Raw genomic sequence first — 16,764 nt, forward strand, 5'->3', positions numbered from 1 at the left:
ACATAAAGCTGTCTGTTTTGGCTGTATGAACTACATGAACTGACTTTTAAGACCTTTGAGTTCTGGTCACATGATGTTTGCAGGCTGATCCCTGAGGCACTGTGATGTCTTTTTCAGTCAATGGCACGTTGGATCAAAACGACGGCTTTTGCATCTTCATTCATACTCCGCACATGTTCATATCAATCGGAATAACTCGTTTAGACGAGTGGGGGGCGCATCGGGCGTATTCTGAAGACGATTTTTGACTTGACATAAAATGTGTTTGTGTGAGGGGTACAGACAAAGCTGAAGCAGAGGATCACTCTGATGTGTGAGCCAAAGGTAAAGCCGAACAGTGAACATCGATGACCTATTTATGCTCTCTCTCTCTCTCTCTCTCTCTCTCTCTCTCTCTCACACACACAAACATACGCACGCATGCACGCGCACGTTCACATGCATACAAACTGCAGCAGGCAGACAGCAGTTCTATTTTTTCTCCTCTAGCATTTTGAATAACTATTCTGGCTGCTGCCATTCCATTTGTTCCTCTTCACCGGCTGATTTAGAGTTGAGCAAAAATACTGTCATCCCAAAATCCGCTCCTACGCAATGAATAAATTAATTCGTTTTATTCCCATTATTCCTCATTTTGCTCTCACTGGATAGTAGTCTGGCCCCCTTAGCACAATCTGCTTCATTTACTTTCTGGGATTTGTCTATGCTAATTCACTGACGTCTGGTCCATTAATTAGCAGTCAGCAGCGGTGGGAAGTAACGGCGTATGGATAATTTGTTCTTGTTCTCAAATAGAATTTTTCTGATAGCTGTATTTTACTTGTGTAGGCCTATTTATTTTTCTGACATTTTTTTTTTTTAACTTTTGCTCCCTACATTTGAAAACAGATGAGTGCACCTCTGCGGGTCAGTGTGTGTGATGAAATGTGTGCGTTCCGGATCCCTGTCTGCCATGGAGTCGAGCTGTAAGGACCTTGTCTTTCCCAATGTCGGCTCACTGATTCATGCTGTGACTCTGCCACTTAGTGATGGGATAATGCTTCGGGGCATTTGGAGACCACATCGCGTAGCTTTAAAATCTGGAACGTGTACACACACATACACAAAAAAACAACTGTATACGCAACCCTTTACAAACGTAAAGAAAAGGCAATACGGTGCACGACTGGTATGCACGTAGTCCTCACACTGCAGAGGTGCAGGGTTCAATTCCAGCCCCGGCCTTCCCGTGTGGAGTTTTTATGTTCTCCCCGTGCCTGCGTGGGTTTTATGCGGGTATCCGGTTTTCTCCCACATTTCAAAAATATGCGTGGCGGGTTAATGGACCCCCTTAAATTGTCCCGAGGTGTGATTGTGTGCGTGAAAGGTTGTTCGGGGTGTCACTGTAAATGATAACTGGCAAAGGAACGATGCAGGTAGTGCAGGCCCATTGACTATTGGATTCATCACCGCATAAATGCATGTTTGTTTACGAGCCGTCTGTGTTCCCCTCGCGGGCTCTGTTCCAAGCAGAAGCAGCGGTTTGCTGTTGTGTCGTTGCGGTCATATTGAGCTGTTGCTTCTTGACAGCTTGAAGCTGAGTCGTCGCTGAGAACTGGGTCAGTTTGAGCAGCAGTCTCCAAAGCCACCCTTTGTTTTGTCTCCGAGCGAAAAATGGAAAACTGTGCCAGTTTTGGGCCCGAGCTTCAAGATTTGTGTGTTTTGGTTTATTTATTTATTTTATTTTTCAACCCCTTTGTAGAACCGAGGAACAGTTCTGTCCTCAGGCTTGTACAAACTCCGGGGGATTTATTGCATGTGTGATAGCTTTTCATTATTCCATTATTTGAACCATCGTACACAAGAACATGACGATTTTTGTTTTTTGTTTTCACCATTCATGTACAATCGAACTGCAGTCACTTGACAGTACACCATCAGAAGGCTAAACAGGGTTGGCTGGAAACAGACATACTCCCCTTTGCAAGTAAAGTATTTAATTATATCACAGAGTTCCGTATATCTATAGGTAATGAGGAAAACAGTTTCAGATTTTTAATGACTGGCCGAAGGCCCGGGATCTAACTACAATCCATTTTCTCATCTCTACATTGAGAAAAAAAAAAGTTAACTGTATCTTTAACCGTTTCAGGGACAGCGGTTACTACAGTGGATAGCTTATCATGTTATCAGCTTACAGGGTGCATGAAAGGAGAGTTTACTGGAAAATGACGACTATACGTTCCATGAAACGGAGCCGTACGGAGCAGAAAGTGGTGGGGCATATTGAAACTTTTGAAATTAGCTGCTCTCTTATTTAATCGTCTTTATACACTTACCCATCTTGCAAAAAAAAAAAAAAAAAAGAAATGTCAGTAGGGTGCTCACGTGATATGATTGAGTAAATAATACAAAATTATTTGAATATTGCCGTTTGTCTGCGCTGGCAGAGAAGCCTTTGTTATTAAATTCTGGGTGCATATTATTTCTGTGACTTGCACTCAAGCATTCTCGCATGAAATCACTCTCAGACGTTATGCCTGGCCTGGTAGATGTAACATTTGAGTTAGCAGGCTAGAGGCTCGGATTTTTTGTTTTTCCCCCCAATGTGTTTTCGAACGTGACGCTCTTCAATTACTGCATTAGCATCCTTGCAAATAAGAACCAAAGCTCCCTTTTGGTTTCAGAGTGTGTCTCGAACATCCTCATACTTGTGTTTGTCATTAGTGGCACCATTGAGTGGCCGACAAGCTTAATAGAAACCCTATAATATTGTATTTCTAGAATATGCCATTGGCTGGGGGGGGGGGGGAACGCACTGGACTTTAGACTCCAGTGGTCTAGATCAGGAATTTCAAACTCATGGCTCATGGGCCACTGATGGCACAGGAGGAGACAGGCAGTTATCCTGTTGAGCACAGGAGCACCCCGACATGCCTCAAATGCACAGAGAAATTTGTGGTGATCAAGAAATCAGGCGTCATTACTCAAGTAGACACAGTGATGAGTATGCAAAGAACCAAGGAGATGAGAGAGAGAGAGAGAGACGCCTTGATCACCAATCCAGAAAGTATTTATGAATGAATCATGTCGTACTTTAGTGAAACTATAAAGTGTTTTTTTTGTTGTTGTTTTTTCAAAGTTGAAATTCAGCGTTCTGCTTCATAATGAACACCAATAACATTTATACCGTCTATATGGCATACATACCGAGTACCACTAAGTGACGGTGGTGAATTTCTCTTCATCTTAAAAAAAAAAAAAAAAGTCACCCTTTTTGAGAGTTTCAAATTCGGAGGTGCCTTTTTCTTTTATCGAAGTTGAGCGACGCCGAGTCGTTCGAGATCTTATGGCCAGTGATGGCTGCGTCCATGTCGAAAAGAGTGTGTGGTAGGGATGACAGCTTGCTGGAAGGAACGTTCAAGCTCAAGTGATTCATCTCTTCTCTGTGCGAGGAGGAAGAAAATGACTTCCAATTCGTGGCCGGTAAAAGGCCTCATCCTACGCACACATGCCTCATCGCACACCTGACCGATAGTCAAATACGACTTGAGTCGCTGACTCCAAGTACTTCTCCTCACAGCTCAAACGGAGCGCATTTCTTTTCTGGCATCACGCGAATGCCTTTGTGGATGCACGGTGATGATAAATTCATTGTGTTTGTCAAAATGGAACAGGCAGTCTCCGTGCAGCAAGGAGAGCGGAGGAGATGTATGCGTACATGCATAAATAATGTGGCTGCGAGAAGCTCCCAGTGTCCCACTTCCCCATAGATGAATTAGTGAAATGACAAATTATCTTAAATATCTTAAATGGATCCACGTCGCCCATGGGAGCTTGTCGGTAGTATTTTAAAGCCGTGTCACGATATGCAGCGAATCTCCTCGGCTTTCAGTCTGATATTACTTAAGCCACGGGAAGCATGGATAATTTACTGCGGAGTGGATGTCATTTTTATGAGACTTCAAGATAGCAAGGGCGATCGGCTTCCTCTTTCTTTTTCAAAACTCTTCTCTCAAGAGTATCTTTACGCACTCTTCACGTATTTCACACCCTCTTCCTGTCTTCCCTCTCTTTGTCGCACAGGTGCAAGTGACCCTGCCTGCAATAGGCGAGGAGTCCCACAACCAGGGCCATGATTGGCTCACCTGGCCCTGGTGGGCGTGCCTTAGTGCCACGGCCGAAGATGTGGCGGGCGGTCCTGGCTGCTTCTCTGGTCGCCGTCTTAACTTTGACATTGCCGGGAAGTAGCCAGGCCTGCCCGCCGCGTTGCGAGTGCTCGGCTCAGCTGAGGTCGGTGTCGTGTCAGCGGCGGCGGCTCACCAACATCCCCGAAGGCATCCCCACCGAGACACAACTCCTGGATCTCAGCAGGAACCGACTCCGATGGGTGCAAGCCGGCGATCTGGCACCGTACCCCCGGCTGGAGGAAGTGGATCTCAGCGAGAACCTCATTGCCACATTAGAACCGAACTCCTTCGCAAGTCTGCCCAATCTTAAAGTGTTGAAGTTGAGGAGCAACCAACTGAAGTTAGTGCCCATGGGGGCCTTTGCCAAACTGGGCAATCTGACCAGCCTGGACCTGAGTGACAACAAGATTGTGATTCTATTGGACTACACCTTCCAAGATCTGAAGAGTCTGAAACACTTGGAAGTGGGAGACAATGACCTGGTGTATATTTCCCACAAGGTAGTCGTTGTGATTTGAATGATTGCATGAAACAAACCATTTGCAATTCCCTCAATAAGCGATGTGTGAACGTGTGTGGAGATTGTTGACGATGAAAAATAGAAAGATTCGATTCAGTGTAGCGTATTATATGCCCTGTGATTGGCTAGCGACCAGTTCAGGTTGCCCGAAGACAGCCGGATGGATATCGCAGGACACCGCGGCAGTTGCCAAATAGCCCAAACACCTGACCTCAAGCCTTGCGCTTGGCAGAGCGATCTGATTGGATGCATGGAAAGTATTTCAGGCATGGCCGTGGCATCGTTGCTACATCACTGATTTTCTGGCAAAGCCTGGCACATACATCGAGAAGTCCGAACTTGGTGTGACCAAAGCAATGAAAAGCCCAATTGTGGGGTGTCCTAAGAGCGATTTTTCATTTCTTTTTTTTTTCTCCTCGGTATGTGCAGTAAATGATTGGTGCTGGCAATTTTAGATGTTCAATTAACATGGCATCATTTTTTTTTTTTTTTTTTTGCATGATAGTTCCAAGCTGTCTTAAAGCAAAACACTTACATTGACCACGTCTTTCTCAGGCATTCTCAGGGCTACTGGGACTGGAAGACCTCACCATAGCTCGCTGCAACCTGACGTCCATCTCAGGGCAGACCTTGTCCTACCTGCGCAGCCTGGTCACCCTGCGCCTCCATCGCCTCGGCATCACAGCTCTCGAGGACCAGAACTTCCGAAAGCTCTCAAATTTGAGAGGTCTGGACATCGATCGCTGGCCATACCTGGAGTACATCTCACCTCTTAGTTTCCAGGGTCTCGATCTCCACTGGCTCACCATTACCAACACCAACATCACCTCTGTCCCGTCTGGTTCCTTCAAAAACATGGTGCATCTAACTCACCTCAACCTTTCCTACAACCCCATCGCAACACTGGAACCGTGGGCCTTCAGAGACTTGCTGAGGTTGAAGGAGCTCATCATGGTCAGCACAGGTTTGATGACAGTGGAGCCCCATGCCCTCGGAGGTCTCCGTCAGCTTCGGGTCCTCAACTTCTCATCCAATGACCTGCAGACTTTGGAAGAGGGTTCCTTCCACTCTGTTAACAGTCTGGAGACGCTCAGAGTGGACGGGAACCCTCTCATGTGTGACTGCCGTCTGTTGTGGATCCTGCAAAGGCGCAAGACCCTCAACTTTGACGGCAGAGTGCCGGTGTGTACAGGGCCTGTGGAGGTGCAAGGCGTCAGCCTGAGTAGCTTCACTGATTCTGCGCTCTTTGATCATTTTACATGCCAGAAACCTAAAATACGCAACCGCAAGCTCCAGCAGGTAAGCCAGTATTAGAATACCTGGTATGCACAATTTCTCATCTTGACTAGTGTGGTTGAATTATAGGCCACGCTGTTGCATACTGACAAAATATTGTTGGGGGCAGCGCGTTGAGCTAGTGGTTAGCACATCTGCTTCACAGTTGTGAGGATCAGGGTTCCAACCTCGGCAATGCTTCCCGTGTGGCGTTTGCATGTTCTCCTTGTGCTTGAAAGGATTTTTCTCTCTGGGTGGTCTGGCTTCATTCCACGTTCCAAAAACATGCATGTTTGGGCCATCCAAGACTCAAAATTGCCTTGTATAAGGTTTGTTTATATGAGCCTTGAAATTGTCCGGCAACCAGTCAATGGTGGACACATCACCTGTTGCGAACATTGACAAGCCACGAGTAACTGACGCAACCCTGGAAAATGGTACACAATCAGGGGTGCACAATCGTGGTGTGCCGGTGCGCATGAGCACTGGAGATTGAATATTGCGCTCCAGTTCAAGTCTGTCATTGTGCTTTTGCATCTTACAAATAGGTCAGGCCGGCTTTATTTCAAAGTCAATTTAAATGCCACAACTACACGAAAAGGGATAACTTCAAAATAAAAGCTAAACACCTAATACCGTACATAGATAACAATGCCTTACTCATCTTTAGTTAGTCCTTATGGCGCGTCGCATAATAGTCTGTAATCAACCATTGTGGCGGGTGGCTTTATTAAGCTGTCTCCCCACTAGCGCTACATTCTTCGTGAGACTGTGGCCACTGCGTGCATGAGAGCCGCCGGCGAGTCGTTAATCTCCGGGTCGCTCCGCCGCAGCTTCGACCATCCGTCAAAAGCGGCCCGTGGTGCAAAACAAACTGGACTGTGGACGGCTGCCTTAGAGAATATTTGCTAAGTAAGCTACCGTCCCATACTGCAAGTCAAATGGGGGCAATTAATTGATCGAACCGGCCGTGCAACTCAATTGTGTTTAACATGGCTTTAATGTCTTTATCGCGAAACAGCAAATTAGAGAGTTTTATTAAGCTGCCATTATGTGGCTCTGCTTGAATCAAGAAATTAAAATGGAAAACTGGAAAGAGAAACAGAAAATTGTTGATTCAGTTATATTCAAATGGCAAATCTACCTTGCCCAGATCTGCCGGGATCATCCAAGAGGTCAGTAGGTTGGGAAAATAATCAGCAAACAAACAGCAACCAGCCTCTGGTGCTCATTTGAGAAGCATGCCATCGTTTTTATGTGCATCCTTGTTCATCAAGATCATTAGATGCCACAAAATGGTGGTACAGTAAAGCACTAGTTTTCAATTAGACAGGGCTATGGCCTGTCTAAATAAAGCTCCCCTGCCCCACGTCAACATACTTCTTTGACACTTAGATGCCACAAGAGGGTGATAAAGTATATATTTTTTATGAGACAAGGCGTTGGCTGAACATGTGAGGTTTTTCAGCGAATAGCATAAAATAGGTTCCCCCCCCAAAAAAACTGAGAAGCAAATCATGAATCCACGGGGGTGACACTGTCGAGATATTCATTTTGATTCATACATTTTGCTACGTCAACTGATTCGCATTTACTAGTCAGTTTGTTGCCTCCCCGCATCTTTTTTCCAGGTGACTGTTCGAGAGGGCCAGCCCGTGAATTTCCTCTGCCGTGCTGAAGGAGAACCAGCGCCTGCTATCATCTGGATATCCCCACAGCGTCGACGGATCACGGCTAAAAGCTCGGGCCGCATCACCGTTCTCCCAAGCGGCACCTTGGAGATCCGCTACGCCCAGCTCACTGACAGCGGAACATATATCTGCATCGCGAGTAACGCCGGGGGCAACGACACCTACTTTGCTACTCTGACAGTACGCAGTCAGCCAGTGGATGCCGCCTCAGCTTTTTTTCTCAATCGCTCGCTGTACAGCGGCGAGTTCTTCAACGACACAAACCTGAATAGCACTCGGGTGTTCCTCAAATTTACCTTGGACTTGACAACCATCTTGGTCTCCACGGCAATGGGTTGCATCACCTTTCTGGGGGTGGTCCTCTTCTGTTTCCTGCTCTTGTTTGTCTGGAGCCGAGGACGTGGCCAACGCAAGAACAACTTCACAGTGGAGTACTCGTTCCGCAAATCTGAGCCCGCCGTGGGGAGCTCTTCAGGAGGGACCAGGAAGTTTAACATGAAAATGATATGAAACAACGCAGCCAGGGGTCCCTCGGGGGAGGCATGAGCACGTCTCAAAAACGTGTTTGACACACGCAAACGCACACAGCCGTTGAATCGCACCAAAAAAGTTTGAGTCATGTTAAAACAGGAGCCAGCACACAATTTAGGATTGGATCTGTAAAAAAATTCAAATCATGCCGTAAGAAAATACGACAGTGATGGAAATGAAAGAGCTGGGCATCTTTCATGCTTTTATATCAATTACAGGAATTGCAAAAATTGGCTGAACTATTAGGACAAGAGTGGTCTCGTTTCTGGTTTCATTAATGGGGGAATTAAAAAACAAAAACATCTTAATGTTTATTTCAATTTCCCGTAGCTGCTCTTTTGCAGTTTGATAAATGAAAAAAAAAGACTTCCATTCATAGATTTTTTTTGGTTGTTGTTTTTGTTTTGCTCTTCAGTAAAGGACGCCATGTTTAGAAGCATGCATTGCAGATTGCGTCAGACTGTACGTTGTCAACCCTGACTTCTGCAGGGGTTAAATCCTTCATTAATGTTACCATTTGTAATTTGGCCAAATGTACATAGACCATATGAATCGATACAAACAACTTTACAAAGAATCTTTGGAGTGACAAAACAAAAAGAGGATTGGGGTTTCTATTGCGATCTATTGCGACATTAGCTGTGTGAGTTTGGGACGAGCACGCTGGCCAGCTGTTGTCATCGTGCTCTGTGGACCATGTGGTTTGATTCAAAGTCAAGCCCTCTGCAGACAGAACACCACGGCAACCAATACGACCAATGCAGGAGAGAGTACGGGCTACTGGGTCGTTTGCCACAAGTGAGTTTGTGGGTCAACGAAAAAGGATGGAGAGCATTAAAAGCCAAATGCGTGACCTGCCAATCGACAGGTGCTCTTTTGTCCCCCCCAGCCTTTGTCCCAGCTCTCTGCTGCGTTGGTGGACATCTGACCTTCCAAGCGCTGCCAGGGGGGGAACAGCCTGGATGGTTGGCATCTACTCAGAGGCAGACAGAGGACACGCAGCAGTCGACACACTGACACATGCGCAATCATTCGCACACAAGGAATGACGACACCTTGCAGTACATGGACAGATTTTTTTTTTCTCTCAGGAAAAGCCAAATTATTATCGTGGGTATCTGCTAGAATATTCCAGCAATAGTCTTTGTTGAGTCATGATGATGAAATTCATTCCCCCGAGGTAAAGCCGATGTACATTTATGCATGATGAAACGAAGCCAGAGCAATTGTGGTTGCTTTGATGAAGTATTTTAAAACCCATGCCGCAAACAGACTTTAATTAGTGCAACGATTAACTATCTCCTCGCGCCATTCATTAAATCCAACCATAATCGCATACAGCGGATGGAAAAAGTCACGGTTCGAATGCCATGTTTGTGTGATATAAATAATGAGACCAAGGAAAATTAGTTCAAAAGCTTTTCCACCTTAAATATGACGTATGACTTGTACATTTCAATAGCAAAAAAAAAGGTCTGATTTTAGTGAGGGCAAGTAGGATGAAAAGTGATCAGGGAACTTCAAGAATTTCTCGCAAGTACTGGCTGTTTAGTGCAAGTCAAAACAACCTGGTCCCTTTATTTTTATTTCTGTTACTTGTTACTGCAATACTAGTGTGTCATGTACTACCAGAGAGAAATTCTTTGTGCGTTTTTACATACTTGGCCAGTACTGACGGTTATCATTCTGTCATCTTCATTCATGCTTCTGTTAGAAAGCAAAAAAGAAAAAAAATGTCAGGAAAAGCAAACAAAAGCATCAGAATTTCTTTGGAGTTAATCAGAGACAACTCAAATGGTGGCAGGTGTGTCCTTGTCCTGACTCTCATTTAATGTGACTTTGAATGTGTTCGGATCAATATGAATGCAGTCGCATCATTAGTTATATGTAGGGGGGGTGCACACTTGTGCAACCACATTATCTCAGGCTTTTCAATTGAGTACATATTATAGGTCGTATAAATGGTTGGAAAAGTTTTGAAATGATTGCTCTTGGTCTATCGATATATATTTTGGTAATATCACATAAAACTGGCATTTGAATGGGGGGCTTACACAGCCACAGCCACACCACAAAACCCTGTCTGCTCTTTCTCTGTCTCTGTGATGGCCCGTGTGCAAATGTCTCTGCCTCTCCTAGCCCAGTGCATCCCCCCTACTTACCCCCACCTTTCCCCATACACCCCACTGGGTCCTCCTTTTGGGAGGGGTCCCTGGCTGGAGACCGTGGATACAAATGTAAATGAAGTTGTGTTAACCCTACCCACAACATCTGCATTGTGCAGTGGAAAGTCGTACTGTGCTTTTGCGAGTAGCTTTTCATGGAGCTGCTCTGTTGTTCGTCCTCCAGTTTTGATTTGCTCGTCTTTGGTCATCTGTGACACACTCACTCTGAACCCTTTTCGATCTCCCGCTTCTCCTCGTGGGCTTGTTCTGTTCTCAACACATACCTGAGATCCCTTGACAGCAAGTTAGGGTTTTGGTGGGTTGAGATTGGCTGGAAAATGTTATAATCCATCCATTTTCATTTAAATACTGGTCACCAGTCAATCAGACACTAATTAAGAAATACTGTGCAATGTTCAAGGTTCAAGTCACATTGAAATGATTTTAGTAGAAGACACCACACAAGAGAAAACTACAACCCTCCTTCAGTAAGTTTGTGGCAAATGAGGCATTTTTAATTTAAAAAATCATGAATTAATTCCGTTTCTAATGCTCATCGAAACACAATAATATCAACCAATCTTACGCTTGGCTATTTAGAAGTTGCCATAAACTAACCATGATGTTTATGGCCAAGTTAATACGCAACATAAACGCCTTAACATTAATGGATGAGAAACGGATCAACTTTCTGTAGTCCTATTGCCTTCCCGGTGTTAAGAACAGAACTGCCCCATCATGGTTATTTCCTCTCGCTTATCAAGCCACTTGTGTTTCCATTCGTCCGTATTCCTCAGTGAGAATTAGGCTTAGAAGACACCAGGAATGTCCCGTAGTGATCTGCGATGGTGTTATTATTGTGTGCACACGAGTCATAATATAAGAGTAGGTAAGGGTGTGTTTTATCGTTATCGTCCTTCTCTGTTTTTCTCCGCTTTGCCATCTTCCTCTCTCCGGGCATTTTGCCACCCTCCTCGTTGACACATTTCTTCTACAGTTCACAGTATTAGGCTGGAATGTGGTTGTGCGGTAGTAGACAAGTGTTCCGTGTGGTTGTTGAGTCAAGTGTCGTCATGTTAGGAATGGTGGATCTTTGGAATGCTATTAAAGCACTTGTTAGATGGGTAAAGTTTTTTTAAAAAAATGGAAGGGGTGACCCATGTTTCCTTAAATGAAAAAAAAAAAATCCCGCCTTCTTCTCCAAAAACATGACTGGGAATTTCCTCCTGTGCACTGGGATCATTCACTGGAGTGAGTATGCGGTTTTATCGACAGATTTCTTCTCATATGCACTCACGCCTGAAAAAGACGTGACCGCAATCCAACTCGATATTATTTGCTGTTGTCTGCAGCGTATTCATGAGACGGTGAGATTTTATTTAAGGATAGAAAGCTCTTATATCCAAGAAATGGTCCCAAGAAATGGGGGGGGGGGGGTGTTTTCAGCTTTATTTGCCTGTTTCTACTTGCGAAGCCTGTGAATCAACACTTTCTGATTATTCCCTCCATAACCATTGAGTACCTCGAACGCCTAAGTCATCGCATCAGTCTACGGCTCGATTCATCTCTGCTGTGATTCCACAGAAAGAAGGCTTAGCGCCGCTCCCCCTCATCGCACCCCATTTCCCTCCTCCGGTTTGCCCTTGCCTGAGGTTGGTTTATCGTCGTTGAGATGCTCCATTTACAGCAGCAGCAGCAGTCTCGCTATTGGGAAATGTTCCAAAGGGAAACGCTTCGGAAATGCCGACTAAAATATGACAAACCCCAGACACGCACGCACGCACGCTGTAGGACTGCTATCAGTTAAAATTGAATTAAGTCTTTTATTCTGGTTTCAAGACTGAACTTGCCTAATTAAAAATAATAATAATTGCATTTGAAATACTCTTTTTGGAGCAGAATGTAAGATTTGAACATCACCTTTGGGCCTTTCATCATTCCATCTGCGTCTAAATGAAAGCATCTTCACTCCAGCTCCCACAGCTGCTATTTTGATTGGATTAGACTTGAGTCGCATTACCATAGCTGAGGGGGGGGGTGTGGGGGGGGGGGCATAAATAGGATGACAGGGAAGCCAGCTTGGCTGATTTGGTGATTACTCAGCCTATTAGTCACATTTCCAAAACAGACCTCTCAGACCAGAGTGCCATAGAAATAGCCGAGGCCGTTATTGCCACAGAAATATGACCCATAATGGAAATAAGACACCGGATGCAAATGACTGTGAGTGTAATTGTCAAGTTCAACAGTTATTTCAATTTTGTCATATGAAACTGTGATGATTGGAATTTGTCCAGACCATTTCCAGCAACCGTTCCAATGTGGCAGTACAGTCCTGTGCTAACCCCAAGTGGTCACTGAGAGTAACAGCCAGAGCGAGGGACGCTGCTGCCGCTGCTGCTGCTGCTGCTGAACTGCCGGGAGATAACAGCTTTCGTTTCTAGGTAACACATGAGACCAAAATTGACTGTTGTGATCATCGACTAGTCAGTGCTCAAATGATTTCCTCACAGGCTTCCAATAGATCAAAAGCAACTCTTCTTCTTCCTCATTATCCTTACCGCCTACAAAACAATTTGTCATAGCGCTGGCGTGAAGAGACAAAAAAAAAAAGCATCTTTTTCGTGGTGGAAGCATGTGGAATCTATGCATCGTCTTTGCAGTCATCGGTCGCTTCCTTTCACCTTCGAGTGTCAGTGTTGCTGGCCATGGGACTGACGATGCCGAGTTGATCTAAAAAGTCAACAGACCCCTGTTCAAATGCCAGGTTTTTTTTTCATGAAAATTATATGACCAAGTTCAATGATTTTTAAACGTTTAGAATTAACCAATCACATTGATTGTTAGTAAATATCTGATATTTGAGTCGTCTTTTCCATACATTTTTGTCCGTTTGTTTTGCTTTCTAGCACAAGTCTGAAGGTTTCTTAACAATGACTGGCATGTGGACCTGTTGATAATTCCTTTTCTGTTCCAGAAAGGAGCACAAAACCTTCAGACTGCTGCCAAAAAGAGACAATGTCAGGAAAAGCCCACTAGAACAGCTGAACTATATTTGAGGTTCATCAGCGGCACTTTAAATAATGGCAGTTGTGCACTGACGCCCATTTAATACGAACGTGATTTCTGAATTTTGAACACAACCACATCCCAGTTATAAAAAGTTGTGCAGACTTGTGCAACCATATCATCCCGGTCGTTTGTTGTTACTTCCTCTCTCAGAAAGATTTAAAATGAGATTCCAGTTGAATTCTGCTAGTTATTGGTGGAAGAACTTTTTTTTTTTTAAATATCACAAAAATCTGGCATTTGAACAGCGGCGTCTAGACTTTTTATATCTACCGTAATGCTCACCATTAATATGTTGCTGTTTACGTGGGATGACGGTAGGTTTACAATCTTAACATCCAGAGAGTTTTCTGAGGTGTACAGCGATAGACGATTAGTATTCCAAGCACGCTGGTCGGTCTGATCAATGCTGTGTTGGGACCAGATTATCAATGGCGTACATTCATTGATCTAACTTGAACCACTGGAACAATTCCTTTGACGGAGTGGGATGTGTAAAGAGACCTGCTTGGCACTCATTTCTAGGTTTACACATTACCTCTTAAAGTGAATCAAAAACAATCTTTTATTTATAAGTTTATTCTCCCCCCCCTCCTCCCCCCGAAGGTCAAAAAGTGATGTAACCCATTCTCCGATATTGATGGAATTACTGGAGCACTGGAATACAAAATAGACAATTGTTTCACATTACGTCGGGGTTCTTATCCTGTCATTGAATTCTTCCGAATGCTTAAATATCTTTTTTTTTCTTTTTCTTTTTCATGACAAATTTACATTGGCGCCTCTTGAATAGGGTCCTTACTTCCTTAGTCATGGATATTGATTGCTCCAACGAACAAACATGCTGGCTCAAAATGAGTGATCATAAAAGCAAAGGAGACTGTTATGAGCCATTTGTGAACTCTCTGAGCACCCAGCTGTCTGATTTTAAAAAAAGTGTAAATCCTTGAGTATGAAGAATGTACATATAGATCTATTAGCCATATGGTGTCATCAAATCTGTAGACTTTGTTGCCATGTCTGACAGAAGAAAATGACTGTTGACTGTAAATATTATAGGTATAGTCAAATTAGAGTATAGTTATATAAAAAAAAATCGTCCTTGTTTTGTTTTTTGTTTTTTTTCCTCCAGGGACCATGCATGTTTTGCTCAGTCCCATGGCTGCTTGGTCTCACTGGGAAAGAAAACACAATAATGTAATAATCGCCAATAAAAACAAAACAAACAAGTTATTTTTCTATTTCGTCTTATGTTTTATATGCCGGCCGTCTTGTAAAGTATGTACTTCTAGTCATAAAAACATGTGACAATGTCCAAAATGTGTCCGACTGTTCTCATAAAAGAACAACCGTCAGCTCCCATGCAAACGTCCCATACAAAGAAGCTAAGAAAAGTAAGTAAAGCTGATTATATGTCCAGGATAGATAGATAGATAGATCGACAGATCGAGCCGTGTAAATGAAAACAATACAAGACAATGCAGGAATGCAGAAGTGGTAGAACAGGTAAAGAATAAATAAATAGACATGGATATATAGATATAGATAAGATTTGTGTGTCTGTGTGTGTATTAATGTTATATATTTTTCTGTAAGTACACACTGAACCATAAACATCCTATCAGTTTCATTTTCACACAAAAAAGTACTTTTTGTGAAAGATCAAATAAAATAAGAAGGCAGGTCACCTTTAACCTATAAGTAGCGCATGATCTTCATTTCCGGAAGTTGTTAGCGGTCACTGGTCTGCAGGTGTAGCTTGCCATTAGAGTTGTTGCGGTATAATCATTGTTTAATTGTTTTTCTCCTCATTCAAAGTTTGTTTCATGGAGAATTCACCGATGGCACTGACAAAGAATGGGAATCTGGAGCGTCAGGAGAAAAGTTTTAAAACGGTACACGCGCACGGTACAAAAAGTGTGTCCCATACCTCCGCGTCAGGTCTCTTCTGAGGTAGGGAGTGATTTCTTTTTCACAAACTCACAAACTATTTGTATCCACTATTATTCTGTTGAAAGGTAGATCTTCGGTCAAAAAAAGACTGGGCACCTCTGCTTTAAAAGTTTAAAAGCATTAATCACACCTCGGAACAGCGATGACTTATATTAAATGTCGCGTTATTGTCGTGAGAAATACCTATCGGGCACCGTTTGCGCTTTTGTTCACGTTTTGTTTTCCTTTTTATGGCATTTGCGGGTACACTTCTTATTAAAGTTTAATTGGTGCCTGTATGCTTATATTTTCTCCGCCACCAGATGGCAAAAGAGCACCTCATTGGGAATCCATCACCACAAACGAGACACAAGTCTGCTAATTGGTTGAATCTTTATTTTCTTTGTCAGTCCAAACACACGATGTGCCCTTGCGTTTTCATTTCTGAATTATTTGTGAAGGCAGACAAATTGGACTTTTTTTAAAGGAGAGATGAAGACAGAGGCTTGGCTCTCTGGGTAAGTACCATTCGTGTGTTCGGGCGCGTGTGTCTTTGGATGTGCGTGCAGCCATTTGATCAAAGTCTTCGATTAGATGTCCGCTTAACATGTCAGAGCTCGGCTCCCTTCACAACACGGGAGAGGGTCCTGGGTGCCTCCTCCCGAAAAGGTCACTCTCCGTAGGTCAAAGGTGAACCCACACACATGAACACATCGCTCAGAGATCCGTCCTTCATCTTGCCTTTGCATCTCTCCTGTCCAGTTTCACTGCCCTCCTCCTCCATCACTCTGTCTTTCTCTCTCTCTCTCTCTCTCTCTCTCTCCCTCCATCTTTTTTGTCTCTTTGCTCTATTTGAAATTGATTGTCTCCTACCATCACAAAGACACTTGCTTCTGATTGATTGATTGGCTGCGGGAGAGGGAGAGCACATCAACACGGTGGCTTCCACAGCTCTGAGAGGAAAACAAATGACGCCATTTTGATTCAAGTCAAGTCAAGTCAAGTCAACAGTATTTATAGAGCACTTTCAAACAGCCATCGCTGCATACAAAGTGCTGTACATGGAGCAATTTAACATGCACAATAAACAGTAAGACAAATCGGTAATAAAGGCGGTAGAAAGCACCAAACAGTAAAACCAAGAACAAATCTAAGTCATGCTGAGTCGAATGCCAAAGAATACAAGTGAGTTTTGACGAGGGTTTTGAAGATGGGCAGCGAGGAGGCTTGCCGAATGTTTAGTGGGAGGTCATTCCAGAGAGAGGGACCAGCAACAGAAAAGGCTCGATCCCCTCTGAGCCTCAGTTTAGTTCTTGGTACTTCTAATAAAGTCTGGTCCACAGACCTGAGGCGCCGGGCAGGTGTGTAGGGGCGGATGAGCTCAGAGAGGTAAGGTGGCGCGAGATTATTCA

At 44.0% G+C, this 16,764-nt stretch overlaps 1 protein-coding gene across 1 annotated transcript in view; it reads left to right on the plus strand.

Moving 5' to 3' along the window:
* Positions 1 to 15,645, plus strand: part of lingo3b (leucine rich repeat and Ig domain containing 3b) — a 35,228-nt gene extending 19,583 nt beyond the window's left edge. The window contains exons 2-4 of the mRNA XM_086129304.1: positions 4,066 to 4,669; positions 5,245 to 5,988; positions 7,596 to 15,645. Of these exons, the coding sequence (XP_085985430.1) occupies positions 4,115 to 4,669; positions 5,245 to 5,988; positions 7,596 to 8,165 (1,869 nt within the window). The 5' untranslated portion in view covers positions 4,066 to 4,114 and the 3' untranslated portion in view covers positions 8,166 to 15,645. The remainder of the gene's footprint in view (positions 1 to 4,065; positions 4,670 to 5,244; positions 5,989 to 7,595) is intronic.
* Positions 15,646 to 16,764: the final 1,119 nt, after the last annotated feature.

This window comes from Hippocampus guttulatus, chromosome 14 (genome assembly GCF_054856545.1).
Source record: "Hippocampus guttulatus isolate MCC_2025c chromosome 14, RoL_Hgut_1.0, whole genome shotgun sequence".
NCBI classification, from domain to species: Eukaryota; Metazoa; Chordata; class Actinopteri; order Syngnathiformes; family Syngnathidae; genus Hippocampus; species Hippocampus guttulatus.